This window comes from Hesperophylax consimilis, chromosome 4, assembly GCF_061612785.1.
Source record: "Hesperophylax consimilis isolate HC1 chromosome 4, BYU_Hcon_1.0, whole genome shotgun sequence".
Lineage (NCBI taxonomy): Eukaryota > Metazoa > Arthropoda > Insecta > Trichoptera > Limnephilidae > Hesperophylax > Hesperophylax consimilis.
The window spans coordinates 25,717,769-25,744,242 of NC_142839.1; the positions used below are offsets into that span (position 1 = coordinate 25,717,769).

Sequence of the window (26,474 nt, forward strand, 5' to 3'; positions counted from 1 at the left end):
AGGGTATGTACTAGACGAGTACGTAGTATCGGATAGTCCTTACTTACTTTAGAAAACATAATAAATTCGTTATTGTTTTGGGAAATTCCACCAGGAACTCGGGGACGCATTATTACTTGGGAAAACCAAATAAAGATTAGAATTACAGAAAATGGTAAAGAAATATAACAAGATGAGGTCAAAACTAGGCAATCCATATAGGACTTTATAATTCCTGTATTGTTTTATTATTTATATCTCATTATGATTATGTTTATAGATAGGTAGTAGGTTAGGTAACTGTCTGTAATATTTTAGCGTTTATTTTATTTTCTTCAAATCAGGTTGTATGGTTTGGGTATTTTCCGTAATTAAGTACAATACAACAAGTATATAATTTACAATAATATCCGAAAGAAAAAATATTTATGTAAAGTACATACATACATTGTAGAATAAATTTGTATACATATATTTTGTAAAAATCCTAAGGGCGAAATAAATAAATAAGTATTATTTTAAAGGTGGGTTAGGTTAGGTTAGGTTGTGTGTGTGTGTTTTATTGTGTTTCTTGTAGGTCTTGTAAACTTGTAAGACATTATAATTTTTATTTCATCAGAAAATTTAAAGTGATAAAAGAATTTGCCAGAACCGTGGCTCTATATCCTCTCTTCCAATCCCCGAGCGACACGTCATGGAATGATAAGCTTTTAGTTTATCACTTGGTACATACATAAGTGAAGAATATAAATAATATTTTGTGTAATTAAAATTAAAATATTAAATAATAAACAAAATCTGCTCCAACTAGGTATTCGTACCTATCGGAAAATAAAAATAAAGCAATAAAATAATTGCCAATATTATTATTACTTAGGTAATCTTCTCAGGTAAATAATTATTATTATCAACCACGTGGCCTGACATTCTATGCATTATTATATCCTTTATTTTCAGCACTGACAAAAGATTTTTTTTTCTTTACATTTCGATATTACAACGAGGTAGCGCCATCTCATTTTCACCCGAGCTTTTAGGAAGCATTCAAGAGAGAGACAAGCATAGAACCCGATGCCGCTTCATTCTGACACGCAAGTTCACGTTGCGCGCACGATTCTGTGACGACACATTCAGCTTATTTAAAATTTCAGTATCGTAATGGCGGCCGTCGCGTTTGGTTGTGTGTTTTGTCAGTGCTAGTTTTGATTTGAGCGGACACCGGCCCAAAATATTGGCCTGTCAACTGATCGAATTTAATTTTCATCAGTTTCCGTGCTCTATCAACTCGTCGTCTTTATCACCGTTTTCGGAAAAGACGGTCAAATTTTGGTTCGATATCCCTCAAAAAGAAACAACGAAGGTTTGTCATTTCTAAATTTATATCTTAATTTAATTATTAAGCCACTTTTTGAATGTCATTCTTGGTCGTGTGGGTATTCGTATGATTTGAAATCATCGGATGAACATCCGTTTCGACATATTATTTCATTAGTGAATCTTTAACACGATTCTTGTTACACATTTATTTTGTCGCAACGTGAGTAGCTTACGCAATTTTTTCCTGTCCTTACTACAAAATGCTAAAAATATATTTTTATTTTGTTTCAGACTGACGTTTGTTATAGGATTAACAAATACCTAGGTTCCTTTAAGTAATTAATTGTGTTTGTAAAGCAGCTCCGTTGACAATAGTTGGTTAAAAGTGAATTTACTATTATTATAATTAATTCGTGAACTGTGTCAATAATTTTACTTCAATACGTGACGAGTGAACAGTACAGAATAAAACACAGTGACGTGCTATCAAGTGTTGAAGTGCGAAGTGCCGTGAAAACGAATAATAATAATGGATACCGTAACTCAAGTTAATCAGGGTTCTTGGATGAACACTCTGGTGGCCCGGCTTGGTGGCAGCAAGCACCCCGAGGGGGAAGAGGAGCCCGGGGTACTGTGCCCCGAGGATAGGGCCGGCTCCCCGCGCCCCCTGGACAGACTCAGCCCAGCGCACAGCCCCTGCTTGCCGGAGCCCCCGTTCCAGGCTTCCCTCGTGGCAGATAAGTACCTGCTGCTGGAGCAGGTCGAGGGTTCCTCCCTCTGTCGCTGCGTGGACGTCAGAACACAACACGAATATGTTTGCAAGGTAAGAATACAATATCATCACCGTCAGATAATACCTATTCCATACGTTCACTTGTTCACTCATTCTTCCATTCCCCTTTTCCCGATTTCCTAGAGAACGATTACAACGAATACTGACATTGTCATTAGAACGTATCGTGTCATTGTCATTATGCTAGGTACCTACTTTGTGCGCCTGCCTAGTGATTAGAAGCGTCATAAACATATTGTAAAAGTTGCTGTCTTTTACACATTATTTGTAATATCTACCTATCAAATAAATCATCATCTCTATCTACAGCATCTATTTCTTTACAAATTACGTTGTTTGTATAAAATTTTCCGTGTGTTTTCCATTTTACCAGGTTTCAAATTTTAATTTAACAATATTATTTGCGTCGTCGTGCTGGAATTTGTTTTATTATTCTAGAAGAACCTGACACGTGGAAAACAATAATACGATATAATACCTACCAACCTATATTGCATTGTGCATATAATTTAGAATTACTGCTTTTGCCTTTTCCCACGTGTTGATTTTGTGAGAAAAGTTAGCCCAGCTAGGGGTATCCAATAGTCAATGGTCCTCGAATACCAATATTGTAAGAGCTGCCCTTTTTGTATAGTAATGATTCCAATGTTAACCCAGCAGGGGTTTCTGTTGACTACGCCTTGCCCGTAGTACTGTTGTGATTCCAATTTCTCATTTCACAAAATGCATATTATTTAGTATTATTAATATTAATGAGTTTGGGGAACGGGGAACAAGTAGGGGGCTACTGTTTGGGAGTCTCGTGGGAGATTGTTCCCAAAGCACCTGGTTGGTTAGTGTGGCCCCACCGGAGCAGGTTTGTCCAGCCTGCTGCATCGAATTGCCTCAAGTTCGTGAGAGATTTATCGCTTAATTTATTCTTTGTATTCTTATTTTAAAATAACACGTCCTGCCGTATTATGCGAATCGGGGATAAATCTCGGAATACTCCCAGTATCCCAAATGATTCGACCGAAGGGTTGGCCCTGACCGTCTGTATGTATTGTTGTACCGGTTTATTCTTTGGTCTACATCTCGGCTTTGACTTATGATCAACTTTTTATGTTCGAATTCCCAAGCCACGCACTTTATGTGCCTTGCCTACATAATGATCTGTTGACCACTGCCTTTTATGGAAGACATCTCGTTGAACTTCTCACAGTAATGTTTATTTAAAGTAAGTGCTATTTTATCCTCATCAGATTAATTATAAATGTACCTTTATGCAGTTGATCTTTTCCCATGCCTTGCACGAATCCAGTTAATTGATTTAAAATACACAATTTGGTCCTAATTGGTTCTCACAATGATTATAATTAGGCATTACCGTGTCGAGCCACGGACACAGGTTCACAATTTATTCTCAAGCCCGCAGTACTAAATTCAGTACTTCAGTTGGTAGAATGCGGAGTAATGTTCCCGTCCAGTGACCACCGACGCATATTCTCGGTTAACTTCCATTCTGTCATTGAAGCAATTTCGGTCAATGACACTGTTTCAAGCTCGAATGACATAGTTCAAACGCTAACTTGACGAGCTGATATCCCATTCTCCAATTTGCATTCGCGCTGTTTGTAAGCGAACTAATCTGGCTGGTTGGTGCGCTGTAGATTTATGTTCTTCATTGAAGCGAATTACGAACCTAGCTAGTTATAATAGCTATAAAACAACGGGGAGAAAACATAGTAAAGTGGTGGTAAAACTCTTGTGGTGACGCGCAGGATAAGCCATAACCAGTCTCAAAACGATGCCTACAAGTCTGGACCTGGCCAAACTTGACCAATCTACTTCTCTAGATGTTGGACAATCGGCTGGACAATCGTTGGTGGTAGTCGCAAGTATTCATTTACCGTAATCCGCCATGAATAGCAATGAATAAGTGGCTTGAGATTACCTCGCAGTTCTTTAGCACTGATTTGAAGAGTTTTTATGTCACGGCCTTTGCGGTCGGTTCTCCTCTCTTGCAAGCGACTTGTGAGAGGTATCATGGTGTTAAGTTGCCTTTAACATTATAACGGTATATTAAATTACCTATTGCAATCGTTTTATTCAGCAAATTAATAATTCGTGTCCTTTACGGCTCTAAAATTCCGACACAATATTATTATCTATCTTGATTTGATCGTTTATGTTTTTGGAAAGCTTTTTGACGTTGGGTTATTTATCACTTATCACATATATTATGAATCATCATCACCGTGTTGTCTTTGTGGCATGAAGTGCGATGAGTCATTATGCAAAATTGTATAAAACAAACCTGAAATATCGAAATAGCGATTAAGCATGATGGGCACTGCCTACCCCTGACATCATCTCGCTGACGGCATAAGAAAGTAGGTACCGTTGAACCTACCTATTGAATATTGGGACACGTGGTTAGTTTGTTTACTGTCCGCATTTCTTGTAAAGTTAAATTATTTCAATAATAATGAAGTTCAGCAAAAAAAAACTCCTCATCTACGGCCCTGTGCCCCGACAACAACCGGTCACCATACCCATATCAGAACGCTTTATAGTCTTGAAGGCGATCTCCCCACAGTGGAACAGTAGCGAAAAGCTTACTGAATGAAATTATTAATGTAGGTGTACAAAATTACCTGCTTTTCTCCGTCCATTTATTCCGAAATAAGGGTCGGCCCAGGTATACAAATTCACAAAGAATTCTAATATATTTTGGAGATCATTATTATTTACCGCAATATTAATAATGCACCTACCAGTTCATTTTAAAATAACATTTATGTTAATCTTTCTCGTAATTTCGACATTGACCTTTCTTTTTGTGAATTATTTCAAAGTTCAGATACAAAGATCATTTCGCTTACTCATTTATCATCCGAATTAATTTTATTATAATATCAAGTAGGTACCTACCAACCCATTCGTTTTTAGCGCTTTGCCAAAAGCAACATTGGTGAGGCTAGTAATTTGTGCATAATTTTAATTGGGTACCTACCTAATCGAGCCTGCTTTATATCTATCTATACCGTGTTATCTATGGCATTACACGTTAAAATTAAGATATTTATAAGCGGTACCTACCTAAATACATAAATCTAACCATGACATAAAATAATACAATGTCCTATATGTATGTAATTTAATTTCATGGTCTGATATTATTTATTCATTGGGTTGCTACTGTTCTACACCTTTTTATTAACTGCTCTGTTTTTTATCCCCCGGCTTCGATTAATGGTCTACCATTACAACTCCCTTTCTGAATATATGATGCCTCTCCATAACCGATCTTACATCATTCCTTTTTTTATTCTATAATTTGGTTTTATGTTTCAACAAATCTATTGAGACAACGTGTATACGAGTACAACAACAGTTCGTCGTTCATTTTTTTGAAATTGCCAAATTTTATAATGATATTTTTATTACATTTTAGGTACTTATTTAATCATACTGGTCAATATAGAAGACTGCACTGCTTAAATATCTTTCGATATTTTTAAATTACATCTAGATTACAATGCGTATTGTCAATTTTGTGGTTTAATTTCACATTGGCAATCAGATGTGGTATAATAATTTGAAGATTGAAATGAAACGTGCGAAGATATCGTGCAATTTCGACAGAGTTAATTTTCAATGTGTAAACTTAGCGATATTTTAATTTAATTCATTATGTTGTGTATAATTTTTAGTTAAAAGATCCTTCTTACATAATAATACAAATGTATGGAAAGGTATAAGAGAAACCAATACCGACATACACTGGCCTTGTTTTGTGTGTATGTATGAATATTGTATGGTGAACCTAGTTAGCGAGAAATTCACATTCAAGGTGTACTGACCGGTTAACCTGAAACTGAGGGTTAGCTTTTATAATTCAGTGTTGATATTTCTGACTTATTAGTATTACACACATTTAAAAATATATAATTAAAAAAGTAAAGGAAGTTGATAAAATTGGTTTTTAGTACGAAATAATAATATAAAGGTATGTTCACATTGTTGGCTATCCGTGACCATGGTGGTTGCTTTCCGCCGCGACCCACGTATCGAGAATTATCAAACCCGTGTTACCTTAGCTATACTATAAATACTTATCATAATATATAATGTGAGAACTTGCAATAAGGTTATTTGGTAATGTTATGTTGCTAAATGTTTCTCTGAATTTAACTCTCTGCGAGCTGTGCCTTATGAACAATAATTATTTCATTACCTATTAAATTACTAGAAGTAATATAATGATTACTTTATACATAAAGGATCAGATAATTAATTATTAAGAAACACAATAAGATTGAATTTTTTTACACTATTTATTATTCGCTCGGCTATGTTGAATGTCTGAGGATTTGTATAAAATTGCTCTTACATGCGGCAATTTATTTTTCATTTTCTTTAATAAATTAACCATCTTGCCCTTTTCTCATTAAATGCAGTAGACTCATCCTAGTTCGATACATACAATTATGTGAACTTACGGAGGAGTCATTAAAAAAAACGGTAACGATCTCGTCTCACGCTCGGTTCGTTCTCTTTGGACCTTGAAGTGGTTTCGCTTTGAAGGTTTTTTGAAATAGCATAAAAAGCGTACTCGTTTTTACCAAATACCGCACTCCATGATGTGTGGATACGTGCCGGCACAATAAAGGTACATTATTAAAACTTGCATTGGTTTATGGCGAGGTTGACTTAATGCGGTACTTATATTTGGATCGGTCGCTTAAGATCGATGACGTTTTATGAAGAAGTAAAATAATGTCGGGATTATTTGCATGACTCGGTTGTCTGTATGGGTGAGTGTCCGTGGCGCCACAAATCCCCGAGCCGGTCTGTCTGTCTGTGTGTGTATTATACATAATGTACAATATTATGCAAATCAGCTGCCGGAGTGTGAAGTGTACGTTACTGTCCGAGGACCATACGATATTCCGCACACACCGGTGTGCAATGTCAACCAGCATCTTCTCAATGTCATGTCGCGTCGAAATTTAAAGACCGGCCCTCGCTCTTTTTCAAGGTATAAGATATAATATGATCGCCCACTGGCCTCCCTCCTCCTCCCCTCCCCCTCCTACTCCCAGTGCGGAGTGCTTGCCGCCGCGCCACCAGTCCTGCAACAGACAGCCGCCATGGCCAGCCAGCATGCATATAGCTAGCAGCGAGCACCGACCAGCGAGTCATTCAACCCTTCTCCAGTATCAATGCACATTTCATCTTTTGCTTCGGCAATAAAACGGGCTCGCCTGTAATATTCTATTCCTCTTCAGTGATTATTTCAATAGGTGAGCATAAACCCATCTCCCTGTTGGAATGCAACTTTAATATCATTATTTATTTTCCCTTTGTTTCCGCTCAGTTGAAGCGATCATTTTAGGTGCCTGCTCATTTATAAGGGCATTAAACATTACGATACAGTAAAACCCCCACGCTATATGGAATATTAATGCAAATACCTCGTCTGGGAAGAGTTTTTATAAACGGGGATTCGTTTCGGTGGTGCGTAATTCAGCACACCTCAATTTAAAATCAAAATTTGATCGGCTCCGGCGAATCTGGCTTACACGCGATTTGTTTGACCGGTCTTGTGGAGTCACTCGTATATCGTATACCTACTCGGATGGTCTCGCCGCGGGCTCCTCGCTTCAGAGCAGAGTATGTAGTAAAGATTGCAGACCGGACTCTCGCTAGAGACGCGTCGCTCTTCGTGATAACACGGGAAATTATCATTGTCTGCCGCATGTCCGCCAAGGGTCGCGTGTTGCTCCCGAGTTAATATGTAATCATTATTAAAGATGTTACAATCACGGAAGTTCTATCAGACGTTGCTCTGCATGCCGTTTATAGAGTCTACAGATCGGATACCTATTAACTCTGCCACTAATGCGGAAGGTTACATGATACAAATCCACAGCCCACCTCTCAGCGGCCCGAGTGTATAGTACTGTATAGTGTATAGCACATTTCGTAAAGCGATCGCTGCGCAATAATTCCCGGCCAGCTAGCCAGCTTAGTGCTCACTGCTCACTCGGCTCCACTCGGGCTCTTGAGCAAATATGTATTTTACAACATACTCTGCAATATTATGAACACCCGCGATGAAACCATTGGACAATAATTCTTCGTAATATTTTCCAACACGATATATTATTTCATTAACTTTTTTAATGTTTTAATTGCATAGCCAGTATAACGAAATGCGCGAATGCGTGGTATTTCATGTGGTTATCTATAGTCGAGGGATAACCCTGAAATAAATTTCCACCGATGCAGGTTGGGCAGGATGAGCACTGTTTTGCTATCAAAGTGAGTCAACGAGCAAACGAGTAGCCATATTGAGCAAAGAGCCGTTATCGCAGAACAAAGTGTGCCAATCGAATGGGAATGAGGACACTGCAGACTACAGAGTAGAGAGGCAGGGCTGAAGAACAGTGGATCCGACGACCTTATTTAGTAAATGGCCACATCGGCCAACTAAACTATCCTGGAAATAGTGCAGCGCCTTCTGGCCGTATAGCGCAATACGTGACTTACACTCCATTTATGGAATTTTGCAACTGTTTACAGTTGCTTATGCTCGGTTTGATCTTGTGTAATGGCATTAACTAATGTCATCAGCGACACAGATTAATCATTATTGCAAATGTAAAGCAGATTGCCTCAGTTTCGTGTGTAGGATAACTAGCGCAGCCAGAATAAATGTTTAAATATCTGGATGCCTCCTTGTTCGTCCAAATATCTCGCAACTTATCTCGTTACATGATCGCGATGCCATCCTACACTATTCTGAAATAATATTTGAACAGGTTTATTAGATAGATTGTTGTATGAAACCAACAGTGTTTTGCTAAATCACAGCATAGGTACCTTATTACACACTGATTGCTTATTGTTTATGGTTCGTTACCGTTTATAACATTATACAATTTTCGTGTAGGTGTTGTCGGATTGATCTTAAAATTACTCGTATCCTTGTTTGTAACGTGATCTTTAGAGCGATTTATTCATTTTTAAGTTCTTCTACTAATTATTAAGCATTACACAAGAAGTCTCCATTGATCCGCAATAAAATTAAGTATGTAGTGCATAAAAGGAAAATCATTGATTAGAACGAGAGGATTGATTTATCTAATAAGGCAAGCATAATTTATTTAAGGGCTCATTTGGCTTAAGATCAAAGTATTTTCTACGTATATTATAAGACTGATGACATCACGAATTGAACAAATATATTTGTATCTCGGATTCATCATCTACACTTATTTCCAGAGTGTTTCCTTTGTGACCAAAGCGACGCTTCCAATGAGATTCTGCCGTGTAAGCAACCCAGTGGCAGACACGAATACGGAATGAAGAGCAGCCAAAAATCGACCTATTTTTCACCGATGACTCTTGACTCTGGAATTTCATTTGAAAAAGTCAACCAAGCCGTGAAGCTATCCTGGTATATCTTTGTTTCCGCATAATGTATCGATAACCCACCCAGGTTACCGATAAGGAGAATGATTCATTTTGAAAAGGAAATCCATTTGTATTATCTAAACATGGCCAAACGTGACGTATTGGGCAAATTCTCAGGGAAGTCGGGATTGTGATGCGTTTGTTTGTATTGCAGGTTGTTGGGCGAGAGTGCAGCGCGCTGCTGGCCGCGCACTATCGCCTGGACGCGCAGCCGCACGTCAATCCGCTGCACGAGGTGCTGGTGGGAGACAAGCACACGTACCTGGTGTTCCCCCGCGCGCACGGAGACCTGCACTCGCACGTGCGCGCGCGCAAGCGATTGCGCGAACCCGAAGCGAGACGACTGTTCAGACAGATGGCGGAGACGGTCCGCGCCTGCCACGACCACGGCATCGTCCTCAGAGATCTCAAACTAAGAAAATTCGTCTTCGCCGACTCTCAAAGGTAAGACTTCACTCTTCATCACGTTTGTATTGTTTTATTCGCAGGTTCGCAACTCTACTTACCACGCGCTTTTATTATATTAATTTGCTGTCGGTCTGTATTCACACGTTTCAGCATAATATTTCTCAATTGTAAAACGTTTTATTTTCCTTGGCGAGAATTTGACCGATTAACAAATCTTGAGCAAGGGACGATTGCCACACGCGGCACACATACGGCCGTTGATCGGCTCCCTCCGTACTCTATAAATATGTACTCTATACTCCATAGCTCGTAGCGGGCAGCGGGCAGCAGGTAATAGGCTCCCGTTCTAAAACTGCTCAAGTCCATGAAATGCTGTCCGGTGAATTATTCAGCCCAAACTATTGCACTCTGAGTCTGGCATGTGCTGGCTGGTAGTTATGGAAATGTTTAATATTCTCGTGAAATCGTTGCGGAATGAGTTCCAACATCGGTCAGAGATCTTGCACATAGCCCGGTATTGCTATAATATTCAACATCTAAAGGTTACGTTTAACGGCGTTGCTCCTTTCGTAGGTCTTAATATTAGCAAAATACCAGTAATCGTCGCTATTTTTGAATGTCTAGAGGTGACGTCAGCCCATTCGCTGATCAGAGGCGTGTTGCAATAACTCTTGAATTGGTAACCTCGGTAATTCAGGCGAGACCTTGGTTCTGAAACACGTTGTGGTATTACATAATGCCGTTTTTTTAATAATATCATATTATACTCGAAGGGTTTGTTGTTTATATGCATAAGTATTATTTACCAATATGTATTGTACATTTTGCTTCGATTTGGAAGACTTTCTACATCGAACAAAGTATAGATTGTTTCACGTTGCATATCTCAAGACATGGTGTCACAAATATTGATTCAATATTTATACTAAGTTTGCTTAGTTTCTCATTAAAATGCACCCCCCGAAACGCATCTTATTATAATAAATTACAGCTGCCTTTAATATACCTTGCTTCTCCTTTCACGATCTCGATATCGAATTCTGACAAATGCTGGAAGAGCTACCTGCATGGGAAAATTTCATAGCACATCCTCCCCATCGCGCATCTTTTCAAAGAGTTATTATCAATTATTTAGGGTCAAGGGCGAGGAGAAGAATGAGTAGGTCCTAGGTACCCACGTTTTGGGATCGGGAGGGGAAAACTTGTCGGTTCACCTTACCTTTGTGAAAGCACGCGGTGGAGTACGCTACTTTGTATAGGCACACCAACAACGCTCGTCCATTGAATGAAATCGAGGTCACGATATCCGACCTTCTCGGCTTTCAACAGTTCTTGTTTTATATTTTACTGAGAAGACTGCGAGATCGGGCTGCTACTGTCCCGCTCCACACTCATCTGCACTATCTGCAGCATGTAGACCCAATGATATATGATGAGAAGTCGCATTATGAGAAGACTGCGAGATCCGCACTCTCCGTAGCATCCGGTGATACATGAAGAGAAGTCGCATTATGAGATGAATGTTAGGTCCGGGTGTCTGCCTAAACGAGTTGGCCTAGGTGACCTCCGCGGCTGCCAAGGTTCTTGGCGGGTCCTCTGTCTCTCTAGCGAGGAGTTGTGACCGACTACATAACACCATCCTTCCACCTTTGGCCGAACTTCGACTTCAGCCATTTTGATTATTTCTATTTACATACAGAAGTTTAGCATAAAATGCCGTTAATGTATTCTGTCAATGCCTTGGTTTGGTGTGGATATTGTATCAACGCGTAAACAAATAAACAGACCATTCAAGTTGAAAGTCAAACGAGGTCGTCGCTGCATAGTAATGCTGCAGAACAGCGAAGAGAGTAAAGTCCCTCGCTATCGTTTGTTTTGTCACTTTTCAGTCAAATATTGACAAAATATATTTATTGGGAAAAATTAATACGCAATTATTATAGATAATTACTTTGGAACCGTGGTTTATTTTAGGATTCAAAATCTCAAATGAATGTCAATGTAATGTCACAGCTCTCGGCGCCCACTTCTCTTCTGCCAACACAAGTCAGCTTCTAACATCACTCTTGTGTATAAGTTTCTATAAACGGCACAAATAATTTTACAAATTTTCGAGTTCAAAAATAAATACGCAAGGTCTGTTCCACGTAATTATTGATTTATTTTATTAGATTTGGGTAAGGAGGCCAAGATCTCTTAGTGACGTTTTCATAAAACCTGTCTGCTACTTGTTCACGGGACCGTAACGCATAATTCCGTTCGGCTGTCGGAATTGTACAATGTAAATGACATTACCGCGATTTTGGTGGCCACAGCTCGCGCCGTGCAACGTGCAATAAATAGTCTCATTGTTTCATGTGAGATTTTCTTAATCGGCCGCGGCTGTCGGAAAACTGCCGCGAATAAGTCCTCAGCGGCTGCTGCCATATCAGATCTACCTTGGCGCAATTCGCGCTGATTATATCTCGGATTATTATAACCGATGGCATTTTATTACGTAGCCGATTGTCTCCATTCAAGCTCACAACCAATTACTGTTCCATTGTTTAAATTTTAACTTGAACTCAATTGATAATAAATGTGTGTATGCAATGCTTCATTCTCTCTTTTGCCCAATAATCGTTGAAACCTTGATGAACGCGGTCGGTGCAACCTGAACTAATTCATTGTCAATTTTTTCCCCGCCGCGGGTTTCGTATCTCTGCGGTAAATTTGGCGGCGGATGCGTCTGTCAGATGAATCCCGAATGCCTAATTTTAAAAACATCCTGAGAGCGGGCAACAGGAAATCGCGAGGTTAACACGCTCGTCAGTAGACGTATGGAAGACAATTCCACTGTCGCGCAGTGACGTTGTTTCCCGCCAATTCGTCATATTTCTTGTTGATAATGTGGTCTTCATATTGTATGAGAAATGTAAACGCTCTCATCGTGTTTCTAGAAACTTTAAACATAGCTTCAGTTTGATGATGCAAAATATGCGCACAATTCCAGTGAAAACTACTGTAACTTGATAATATGAGAATAAACAGAATAATGTTTCATTTAAATTTCCACATGATATTAATGTAGGAATCGCTTACATCTATGGGTTTTGAAACACTAAAAGCAAAAAAAAAGGAACAGCGCTTTCATTATTGATAAATTATTCAAACATATTATTGGTACGTGTTGACTGTAGAATCATTGATTACCACACCGTCACACGAATTTCTCGAGTTCAATATCCGCTTTCTATTCGAGTTCAATGTCATGCACAATTTGTCGGTTTGTTGAACCTTAGTCATCCTCCATTATCTTTCGGCGTTTCACGATATTAGCGTAAGAATTAAGAATTGCTGATTCGTCGCCAAGTTCCCATACAACTCGGGAGGTTATCCGCCGGAAGTCTCCATAGGCGCGCATGCCAATAATCCCAAACGTCTCACTTAACTCTTAAAGTCTTCATTAAACTCACATTTAATATCGTAGAGCTAATTGTTTTCTTTCATGGGGAGTTTTGGATGCTGACTTTTGTCGTGCTCATTCATCGAAAACTTTGAATATTTTCGCTCCGTCATGTTTTGCGCCGGCTCGAATTGGTGCCCTGTGGGACATTAATAGGCGGAGAAATTGGGCAGTAGCTTACCAATTACCTCGATTTTCAACTATTATCGTGTTTTGTAATCCTCTTTTCTGTGATCTATTTCGTTATACCTACGTCATGCATGTGTTATGTTTCACAATCAGTTGTCAATTAAAAGCAATAATGTGTCACACGTTTGAGTCGGCATTTTGATTCATCGTGTCGCCGTCACTCGGTTCTTGGAGAAGTCGGAGACGGAGGGCACTCGAGAAGTCTTAAGAGCCTGAGGATTATCTCAAAGGGACAATTCTGCCTGTTAGTGCCGCCCCGACCCTCTCCCCTTTGATCTCCCGAGGACCTCAGGAAGAGGAACGTATACAAACAAAGCAACTATAGCAGACGCACCCGTACAATACGACTGTTGCCTCACAATAGGATAAAAGCCTTTCTCTAGCGGAATAAGTTTCTCAAAGGAGCCGGCCTACTTCCCCGCAACACGCTCTGGTATTGCGCCCGAGCTGTTTTGTTTCTTTTTGCCGCTTGTATTATTTATTATCTGCAAACCTGTTTGTAGTTGGCTCCCCGCGCTTCATATGTCGACTTCAAATGCGATTTATGCATATATTAATAAAGAGTACCTCCGTACCAAATTAAGCCTTAATACAAACCCAGTAAATAGTCAGTCATAGAAGTCTAAATTGTTAGTGGATTGATCTCGTTTGGCTCGGGTCTGGGTCGGTTGGTGCCAACCGGACATTACGTCTCCCGACCGGATCTAAATCTATTGATTGACGCGGTGAACAAATTGGCTGCTCGGATGTGTGGCTCATTGTTTTATGAATATTTCTGCGCTTCCTAACATTGCCCTGTGGAAGTTGCAACATTTAATTTGTGATTCACCGCTCTTGTTTACTGAACGTGCTATATTCGCGGCTCTCGGACCTTCAAACGAACGCTTCTTCCTGTACATTATTTCCAAATTGAAAAAATACATTTGAAATGCCGTTTGCTGACGGTGTTTATGATTGGTCGAATTGTCCAACTTCCTATTGTGATTTATTCCTGAATGTGACCGCTTTTGGCCGAGCCGGAAATGCGTCCAGTTGCATGCAATTCAGCTCATTGACAAATGCATAATGCAATCTGCGGAAAGCGGATGTTAAATTTGTGACGGAAATATTTTTGTAAGGGACAAAGACACGAGGATGACGGATGGGTTTAGGAAACTGGGAGATTGCGATATTACGGCGAGCAGGTACTTACCTACCTCCCTCCCTCATCATCTCTGTCGTGTTTGTTTTGGGTAGCATAAAAGGATACTTTTGTTGATTACAATGGAACGGAAATTCTCGCCTGAATGAAAATCGTAATCTCTTTAAAATTCTAAGCAACACCTTTTTCTACATAAACACCCAATGAAGCAAAAAACGGACCCGAGATTTCTGATCACTGAGAGACATACCTTATTTGTGTCGCTGTAATATACTTACATTTGTGTTCGTTGTACATCTTGTCAACTGCATTTTGAAGGTAATATTTGTCTGTATTGGGGTCACGCATGGAAGGGAGTAGCCACACTTGGATGAAAGGGTTCCTTGTGCCACCCTGACACATGACAGGTTAAATGCACCTCTAACCTACCCTTATATCGGGCAAAGTGGATTATGAAGCAACAACCCTCATTCGTAAAGGAAAAGTTCCCACATTCCCTCGGAAGTTCAAGCGTCACAAAGAGCCCCTTTCATTGTTACAAGTCACCCCTATATATATATCGGCTATTTCTAATCTTGTTTGGCGCTCTTAAGAAATGCAGGTATTGCAACTAAGGTGGGGTTCTTAGGGGAAAATAATTTATTGATAACCTGTCTCAAGTCTGTAACAAGTAACGATGCAGGTTCAATTTACACCACAAGGTTGTTATTTTGATATTTTATCACAAAATACACATTGCCATCGCGTATTGCTTCATGAGTAGGTACTTGAGATGTTTAGTATCTTATCTCTGGCGCACTAATGTAAACAAAACATTTTAATGATAAAAATTGTGTAAAACAGCGTATTGTAACTAACAGCTGATGCCGTGCAAACACTGTGGCTGCTTTCGCACGTCCTCCAGCAAATACGAGAGTACATGTATATTTGCACGGTTGCGTATTATCGCCCCTGGATTAGCGTCTCCAACCGGTTTGGTACTGTCTACCCGCGTGGGTGTTGGTAGTCGCAGTCGGTACCTGGTCCCGATCCTGGATGAGCACTGCGCTACGTCCTACGTCACCCCTCCTCCGTTCTTCTCTGCCTCCTTCTAGAAGTCTAGAAGGCTACTGGAATATCTTTTATTATATTATTAACCCGGGGCTGCAGGCGATGCGTCACGGATGATTTGCGGAATGCTCGGGGTGTCTCATGGCCGACATCTCATATTCATGCATATCCAACTACAAAGTCTTGATTTATTTAAAAGCTCTTCAAATTATTGGCTATCCTATTAAAAACGGGACTGCAAGCCGCTTCTTGATAAAGTGTTCAAGTAAATTCATAATAATATCGGAATTAGTCATAACGAAATGCAAAAATGTTAGGATTTTTATGAACACACGCGTTCGGACATCATGACAAAACAATCGTATTTTATTTAAGGTTTTTAGGATACCCATTTATTCATTCTTTAATGGCTTACAATCCTGCTTTTAACAGGAATACGAATAATTTGAAGAGATCAGAAAGTGTTCTCCGTGTATACATAAACTTTAAAAATCACTTATTTACCCCCGAAAGCTATAAACTACGCGTAGAGTCTTTTTACTGCCAACCTGAACAGGGCTTTAGATGACAAAGGATTAAGGTAGGCCGTTGTCATTGTCCTCGAATATTTTTATTTCCACGTTTATTTCGCTTTATTGCGCCTCAAAATTAATATTTTAAGCGATAAGATTATTTTTAATTTAATCGCCGTCGTGTCACCTATCGAGTGTAGTGAGTACATACAATATTGCGAAAATGTGTTACTCGCTGAGGAGGTATACCTATACGTAGTGTTTGTACATATAAAATTTGTTGGCAAGTCCACTACGTATATAATATATTTGTTTATTATTGAAATATGCACGTACATGAATTATAAAGCTAAAAGCAGCTGAGCCAAAAATATTCACTGAAATGCAGTTTCACAATTTTAGTTAATTGTAAATATTATGAAGTTTGGAAAGTCTCAAAACTATTACAAACAGAAGGAAAAAACTACAAATTATACTTCAGATAGTGAAAAATGCATTCAGTAATTAATAATAATAATTCATATCGATCAACACTCGTCATTTAAGCAGCACATACAAAAATTAAAAAAAAAAAAAGAAAATATCCCACTAATTGGTGTATTTTGTAGAATAGCTCATCCTACCAGCATAAGTAAAGTTATGGTTTTATTGTGTAATGTGGCAAATTAAGTTCTTTATAAAATGATCTTAAAACATTTTAATATCTGTGCCTGAACGTCCCCAAAATAAAATAAAAGCCACATTGGCGATGTTTTTTTTCTTGCATAAATAACAACAGGCGGATGGTGTTAAGCGGGAATTTAAACCTTATCGCTATCTACATAAGGGGTGTTATTGTGAGTGACTGGATTAAAAATGTTACACGACGTAGTGCAACGCCTTAAGTTAAAACGTGAAATATGTATATTTCTTTTAACTTAATATTAAAAAAATTGTGCTATATTTGTTTTGTCGCTAATTGCTTAATTTCGATAAAGTATAATCATTGAAAGACAATCGCAACAACAACAATGTAAACAAACGGCTTATAATATAATAATAATCATTTTTGGTTCTTATCTTTCGATTAGTAAGGTTAACTGCGTATGGTACCGTTTTATTTGATTTACTTAACTCTGCGTATGGGCTGGTGTGTTTCCCAATTCCTCTCGTCTTCGTGTCTTTGCTCGGACACCGGGTGAGCTTATGGTTATGAGGCCTGCTTGCCGGGGTTTTGCAAGAGGGACATTGGTCCACAGTGCAGTGTCGCTGGCTGGTTGGCTGGATGATATTCGGGAGATGATGAAAGAACGATGCGGAGTGCGGCCCTGGTGTTGTGTTGCAAGTCGCGCGTTGGTCGCCCAGGATTGCCCAACTCTGCCCGAGCCGCGAGCCGCGAGGTTCTCGCCTGGCCGTGTCGAAACTATACTTTTTATAGTCAGATCCGGTGATGGACACACTCAAATCAGTTCGATGGTCATGTGTCAAATCGCTTTGTTTTTAACGGTTTTCAAACTCAAATCAACCTTAGAATCAAACGATTCATTCTATCTGAAGGTAACTAGCAAGGATGCAAGTTACGAAATAATATTTCAACTCATATTTTATTTTCTCAATTCTTGTTATTTTTTTTCTAACTGATAATGCAAAACCTGACAAAGTTGGCTATCCGAGATAATTTAACTACCATTAAACAAACCTTAAAAACCAAATCTCAAGTGGACTTGAGAAACGAATTAAGGCGATGCCATACGTGTGTTTTTGGTTTGAAAATTTGGTCGCCTAGAAATGTTTCAGATGATTTAATTAAATACTGCGAGTAGAATACATCTTGGCCTTTGAAATAATCCACTATTTTTTAGATAAGTCTTTTTATAAGCCCAGAAAAAAATAATGTAATAGGCCTATGAAAACTGCTTTAAAGTTCAAAATCTCCCACTTACGAACCCATTTTCGGTTATGATTTTATTGTGTAATGTGGCAAATTAAGTTATTTATAAAATGATCGGAAAAAATTAAATATTTATGCCTGAACATCCACTAAATAAAATAAAAGGCACTTTTTGGCCATGTTTTTTTCTTGCATAAATCAAAACAGGCGGATGGTGTTAAGCGGGAATTTAAACCTTATCGCCATCTACGTAAGGGTTGTTATTGATAGCGGCTCAATTTAAAATATTACACGACGTAGTGCATCGCCTTAAAACATGTATTTACAGATTATAAGGTATGAGTGTTATTTCCGTCGCATTGCCTGTCCCTCATTCAATTGACTCTGGTTTTTGAACCCCGCATAAACCGTGTAAGGAAGTATCCTCCCGGATGCCTCTGGCATGAATCATTCAAGGGATAAAATAAAATAAAAGATAACCTGTTGTGGTGTCTGTGGAATGTCTACTGAGAAGGATGACGTCATCCATCAGAGGCTGATGCGAGTCCGCAGTGACTAGGTGATGTGGTCTCTGTGAAACGTCGCGCATTTTATGTCCTTCAATGCCAAGAACGTTCAATGCTTATTCATTAAAAGTCGTGCTTATAATATTATTAATTGTGATGTATTTTGAAAGGCAAACCTGGTACCACTCTACCATGCGAATGTTGAATGTGTGTTGTAGGTGATTTGATTTGTCGGGACGTGTCTCAATGATTTAGTATCCTTCAATGCCATTATATCAAGTATTATAGGTACGATATTCATTACAAGTAATATTTTTATTTATCTAAATATGAAACAAACCAGGTCCCTCTCTGGGCCATCCGAATGCTGAAGGTTAATAATAATGATTGCTGAAATAGTAAATGATGAAATTGCCTTGCGTTGTTCCGGTCGGTCATCCGACTTGACTGGCTTCGGTTTGGTTCGGTTCGGTTCGGTTTGGCTACGGGAACCGACCACCGGCCATGGTCCATGGCTGCGGGCTGCAGCGCTATCACTCCCTCATGCTCTGCGCTCCGTGCACCGTGCACCGTGTGCCCATATTGTGCAACGTGAGAAACACGCCGAGTGACATTGCGAAACACTGCCCTTTCAAATTACAAGCCCTGCCACGCTACAATTATACTGCATAGTCTATTTTTCAAATGATTTGAATTTCACAAGACCACTTCTGAAATATGATAGACCTAACACTAAGGAACCTCCTAGCGCAGTTCTCATTTCAGCGAACCGATTAAACTCGAGCACAGAATCAAGTGCAAATAATTATTTGTTGCGCTTTGTGAACAAAGCAATTTAGAAGTATATTTTAGCGTATATTGGGAGTATGTATGATCAGCGTTCGGAAGAAGCGTTTGAATACATGCACGAGTGGTACATATAATACGGTTGGCCGTGGCCCGGAGTGCGTGCAGTGATGCAATATTCGCCATGTCGCAATTCGGTGGGAGAGTTCACCGAACTTCCAGTTCGGAGAGCACTGACAGTCTTCCATCCTCATCTCTCCCTCGGGCCCGCTGCTGCCGCCCGAGCCAGAGCGAGAGCCGAAACCGCCTCCCAACGCCGCCCGCCACCGCCACCTCAGGGGAACCAGCAAACTGAGCAAACTGCTTAGAATCTGGGAACGGAGGTTTTGGCTAATCCTCCCGAGGAAATAATATGATTCGGAAGTGGGAGCGAGTGAGACCGCTGGCGCTGCCCGAGTTCGCGGTTCTGATTACCGCACTCAATACATAGTACGTATATTTGCAGCTATACGGTTTTATTTGTTCGATTTACCCAGAAGACTTACTGTGTAGGAAATAGAGATCTAATCAAATGATGCCCTCTAACCACTACTCCAACAATGCAACTTCGCCATTATTATCTACCCATGTATATTATTATTTCTCACTCGAAATTAAAACAAAAACACGTTTGCACGTTGGCGTTGCTTCACAGCTATTGCATTTAAGAAGACTTCAATTTAAATTTAAGAACAAGACTGTGTCCATAAATTTGACCTTAATTATAAATTGAAACCATTACAAAAGAGTTTCTGTCGAAACCGAGCAAAATGTTATATGAGCGTTCCTTTGGCAACATTTTATATTTCGTACACACTGTACATGACATATCATGATAAATAACTACCTACTGAATTATTTTATATTATTTGTGATTTGTATCGGTACGTATTATTATGACGACATGTCGGTAAGTTTAATAGATAATTTTCACAACAATCACACTTTTTAATAGCACGAGTTTTCGTTATCGGTAAAGCCATAATTTGTTGTTTTGTTTTAAACTTTTAAAACCCGATAAAGGGTGAATAAACAATTATTGTAAAACGATAAATAATAACTGTTGCATGACCGCGAGTCTTTGTGCTCTGACTACTAAAATAAAGAGTATTCTAATTTCTTCCGCTTGTTACTGCATAGATGAGGCCCACCTTTGTTTGAAAGAAAGAAGCTAAGTATGTAATCTAATTGATGGTACAACTACTCGGACAGTAATAAGTGCCGCCCACGCCTTCAGACGCAGCGTATTCGACTGGCTTCAAAACACCGAACCCGGAAAAGTTATTCAATATTCGAAGCGATGAGTATTTCAATTGTGTGTTTTAAGTAATTTTACGAAATAGCTTAAGTATCGACACAGATGTTTATTTTTATAATGTTTTTAAAAGGATTATGATACGTAACATCCCCGGTCATCGTCTGTCTTGTGGGGGGGTTAGCAACATGATATGGCTCGGCAAGAACCCGCGTCGCCTCGCTGCAGAATGGCTGAGCATTTTTTTTGCCTGATCAGTTTCGCAACACCCCACACGCCCGGCGTGTCCCAACCTTGTGCCCCGGGCGATACATTTGCAATCCAAACTACTACGCTAATAGGCTAATACATTCTCCCGCAATTCGGTGCAATTCTCCTCAGTACACAATCACCCACCCACCCCTCACAAACAACCGCTCGAGTGTGTACCTACTACCAACCGACTTATGTGGTTGGTTGCCAAGACAAATTTCTGGTTGACAAAGTAATAATAAAATATTGATTTCTTCATTCTTGTACTGATTCGCTACAGTTGTGCTTTTGAACACCGCAAGGTGATTTGTTTTGACTTCACCCGGCAGAACAACCTAGAAAAAGCAGCAAGAATCTGAACGGCCGTGGCTTTTTGAACATGTCTTCACAGACTGTATCTTCGTACGCCAGCTACATACGAGAAAAATCTACATTCACACCGTGTCCTTTGCTCGTTACACGCCCAGAGGTCATCTGGTTGAAAATCAAAGATTAGATGCAACGCGAATAGCATTTTAAATTTGCTACCGATAACAATAATTATGGGATATTGTAGATATTCATTGCCCACAGACATATTATAATATCTTTTATTTATTTGTGTGTAGATTATTGATGTAATAAATACCTACCTACATATTATTGTTCACCGAACTCCGATCTTATCAAGAACACCGAGAATAGAGAAATCATAATAGCCGGATTGGTCGGATAGAAACTGAACGAAGAATAGTTAATATTGAATCGAGATAATATTTACCTAACTGTAAATAATTAAAAATCACGCAATCATTGTTTTAAGTACATGTACTCGTTTGCACTAGCTACCAACTATCAATATTTCCTAAGGTCCGGTATATCGGTTGACTTAATAAAGGTCGGCTTGGTTGGAATGTGGAGCTTAGCGCGGCTTGGAACTAAAAAAAAAATATATATTTTATTTTTATTTATTAACAAAGTGATAACAAATAATAAATATTGATAAAAGTAAGTATGTAAGAACATCAGTAAGTGTACAGTAGACAGGGGTCAATATTAAGAAAATTACAAAGTAATGACAAAGTACAACCAACCGTCCAATGACAGTGTACAATAGTAAGTCATTTCAAATGATCTGCATAAGGTCTGCTTAGAGTAAGTATATAAAATATGTTCCAAGTTGTTAATTAACAACTCGTGTTTAGGGAGGGAAATTATTAATAATTTTAGATTACTACCATACACATTAACTTAAAATTATGAAAATATGTGTAAAAAATAACGGCTAAATATTACAAAGTTTAAAAAATGTATTATATTAGAAAATAAAATTCCTATGTGTGTACATATACATATATTTTTAACACTGATTTTTGTATACAATATTATATCACACAACCAAATTAGTTTGAGGTAAAGTGTATTTTAAGTTTATTCTTGAAATAATCCGTATAAAGGTCGGAAGCCTATATATCAGCAATGTTATCACGTACTGTCTATGATTTTATTAGAAGAAAGTACTCGATTTTCTATGCTGCGTGAATGGTATATCTATGCTCCTACGTCATCGGGAGATCGAGAGCTTTCAAAATGTCAAATGTTTTGGGGGGGTCTAATTTACTAGTTGAGTTTTTGATAAAGTTCCCCACTTCTATCAGCATGGTGTTATGCTCGAGGATACTAATTTTAAGTAGTATGACAAACAAACCGCCGAAAAACACTAGGTATTACCTTACCAGACTATTTGTCTATTTTAGATTGATTATCAATTAATAAAATCAAAATACCCCATCGCTCGATGAATGTAACAGTCCATACTGATATAATTATACAATTTACGTATATTTCGGTGAGAATTGAGTACGTACATTTTTACATAAACGTCATATTTGATATTTGTTACAGCTAGCGTCTCTAAAAAGGAAACTATTCTGCGGCTGATTAGCCCGCTTAAATTTACGTGGGGAATGTCGCACTTAGCGAGGATACGGACTAACTGACCTACCGGGCCTAAGTGAACTTATGTGGCTGTCTTATAACGCGGAAACTAACGGAATCAAGTTGTAGGAATATAGAAGTACCTGCTTTAGAATTCTTTGCACAATCGCCTACTAGAGGCCATCAACATATTATTTTAGTGTAATGTTTGAATGTGTTATATTAATTTGATAGTAACATCATTCGTGAATGATCTTTCTCACATTTTCCTTATGGGCAATCGTTGGGCAAGGAAAATGACATTGAGAAAAAAGGCCCCTTTTCAGGCCATACAAACCGCACAACGATTGGCGGAAAATTTGCGTGAATAGATGTTTTGTTGCTTGTCGTGTTTTACCTGCTGTGACGCACGAGGCACGAGAAATATGTTGTTTTTCACGACGTGACCACCATTTGTCGGAGACTGACGCACTTCAGTATAAATATTTTGATTCTTGGGATTTTTTTCGCGTCTGAATAATTTCGTTACTGCGATAATTCATTCCGCGGCGATTTCCGTGTCGTGGTTCTTAAAACTGACCTTGGTTTATACGAGATGTTTATTGATCGAATCGTTTATTTGTAGTTAACGCTCACAATGTCCTCTATAACAAATGCGAAAAGCCAACACTGGCTGATTACATTCGTGTTCTGGTGTGCGAAGCCTTGAGATGCCCGATATCTCACTGCGGCTGCAGGTACCTGCCTACCTACTAATATTTATACTTGTAATCCTGATCTATTATTATTTTTTACATTATCTTTAAAAAATGTTTAGTGGCTCTTGGCGATAATAATTTACGAATTAGTCAATTAACCTTCGAAATATTATATTAATTACATTTTCATTGAGAGTGGCAAATTCTGCGTTTCTCGTAAACTTGTTTCACGATCCGGTTGTTAAAAAAAACATTCCAGCGCCAAAATACATTTCGTGCTTTGACTATTTTAAGTTGCTTGCTCATGTTTAAGGCAGCAGGCGATGTGAAAGTTATTTTGAACTTGCCAAATGCGGCACTTTTACAATTTTTACTACAAGTCTCGGGACGTCGTGATTTCCACGGATTCTGTTACCGCGGCGCCGCTGGCCGCGAGCGCCACGAGGCAACCTTCTCAAAAATCATTTTCAAGGTTCGGCGTGATTCATTGCGTCACGTCTCACCGCGGCCCGAACTGACGGCTGTGACTGTGGCTGACGGTGACTGTGACTGTGACGGTGCTGCACTTAGACCACTGAGACCAGCCTTTATTATTAGTGTACCCGAGCCATTAGTTAGGAATTTGTTGCCAACTTTCAAAATCTGCTCACTTATCTGAGAATGAAATTTGCCAGTCGTAAATTAGCGCATATATATTTTCAGGTAGGTAATCTCTGGCCTTTATCGTATTATCTTAAATGTTTCGAAATGCTTTACTAAGGTAATCTTTAGCCCGCCATCCACTCTAAAACCCTGCAGATAATGTTTTTAATCGCTGTACGACTATTTTATGCTAAGTGCGGACCTTCGTATCCAGCTGTTAGTTTTAATTTAGCCGCTCGATATGTAGAGCTTTTCAGTTCCTGTTTCTCACATAAGAGTTAAGCGTTTGGTTTATTTCCTGCGCGAAAAAAAAGAACATCGGTTCAGTCAGACAATAGGCCGGGCGTGTTTTAGGTCCTTGATCCGCGAACAAACCATTCGTTTGCCAGATGGTTCCGCTACTTATTATGTTCTGTAATTTCTTTTTCGTTTCGGAGTAAGCAGCCTCCGCTCGCTCCGTTATATCCGGTCCCTTGTTTATTCATCTTTTTACAGTAGGCTAACCGGAGATGCAATAATATGGCCAACAAAGTAACCAAGTACCCGGTGTACCCCGCCATCCTCTCTAATGAATAATGACGCTCGCACGATGCTATCCGCAATGCTTGTCCAAATACTCTTCGCTGTAATGAACACCTTTGCCGGTCGTATTGGCAATGTGCGTGTTGTAGCGTTCAATGTACATTTCTTTTCATCATCAACGCCTTTCGGCTTTTACTTAATATAATTTATAGTACAAGACATAAACTATATAACATGAGAAATTAAAAATGCGTAAATAATAAATGGCCCTTATTAGCGTGTAAAACACCAAAGGATAGTAAAGACAAGTTAAAAACTTTAAAAAAAAAATGTTACATAATTTACAGTTTGTATTTTAAGTATGTTTTTTAACGTGATGTTTAACATATTAATTTTTATTTATATTTCAGATACTTTCTGGTAATAAATTTAAAAAAATTACTACCCACGATATTTATAGCTAAATTGCCCCATTTAAATAACTTGTGTAAATAACAAAGTAAAATAAGATCCTGTTTAATAAATGCAATTTTGGACTGCTAAAAGATATTATACTAATATAAAAATGATATATTTGTAATAATCTAAATTAACACCATTTTTTAAATAAAATCTGTTTATCTTTGATGATGTGATGATTTATAAAAAATAAGATACTTTTTTATTTGCGGTTGATAATCTATTTCTCTTCATCTTCGATCATATAATGTATTTATTTTTTTAAATATGCATTCTTATTTCAGTCGGTTCTGTCAATTAATCGACTGCCTCTAAAAAAAACAAACCTATACACAATTTATGTTGAATGTTTTTAAATGCTTTGATATAATTTATTGAAATGAACATGTGGCATGCCTTGCTCGCTGTCTCAATCCTAGCCTAGGTCCTGTCGGATAGGAAAGGACACAGCGCCCACCTGGCTAGGACGCTAGGACGCAGGAGTACACGAAGGTCCCATACAGAATAACTGGTACATTACATTAGTACCTAGCCGCTCGCTCGTCACCTGGCGGACCTTTACACAACATTTCCAGCAAAATCCTTTGTCCTTATCGAAACTGCCAGATAGAACCGTACCCGCCGGAGAGAATACGTTTTTACACACAAAAACTGAAAAGCCAAAGCTGGCAGATGTTCGATATATACAAATGTTATACGAATATTACTCCTACGCTGCACCTCTATTGTGTCATTATTTTCTTTAGCTTCGGGACAACTTGCGAGACAAAAAAAACGAATCGAGACGGACCTTACAATTTTTGTGCAAACACCTTGAGAATTATCCGCAAAAAATGCAACTTGCCAGCTAGTAGGTATAAAGTACGCAGCGCAGTGGCTTGTATAGATTACGCTCCTCCCGAGCCCGAGTGAAGAGAAGTTAACCGAGAAGGGTGAGGGTGAGGCGGCAAGCGGTAACAATGGACCCCGCGGCTCATTGTTCCCAGTTTCCATCACCTGCGAAATAAGAATTACCTGGCCTTGCGAATGGGACATGCTTCATTGTTGCGTTATCTTTTTATTCCGTCAGTCTTTCTTGGACAGAATTTATGATTTTAAACTTCTTTGTTGAAATGGCTTTTGATTACCTGTTGATTCTCGGTTTTGTCACATGCACAATTCCCGCTGTCACGTGTCGCATAAAGCTAGTTCATTATTTTGTCAGTTTTTATTTGTCTGGCAGAAATCTTG

The 26,474-nt window shown here is 38.9% G+C and overlaps 1 protein-coding gene across 1 annotated transcript in view; it reads left to right on the forward strand.

The window, feature by feature from the left end:
• Positions 1-1,144: 1,144 nt before the first annotated feature.
• Positions 1,145-26,474, forward strand: part of LOC149424428 (tribbles homolog 2-like) — a 43,661-nt gene continuing 18,331 nt past the window's right edge. The window contains exons 1-3 of the mRNA XM_089631348.1: positions 1,145-1,339; positions 1,588-2,119; positions 9,708-9,997. Of these exons, the coding sequence (XP_089487474.1) occupies positions 1,826-2,119; positions 9,708-9,997 (584 nt within the window). The 5' untranslated portion in view covers positions 1,145-1,339; positions 1,588-1,825. The remainder of the gene's footprint in view (positions 1,340-1,587; positions 2,120-9,707; positions 9,998-26,474) is intronic.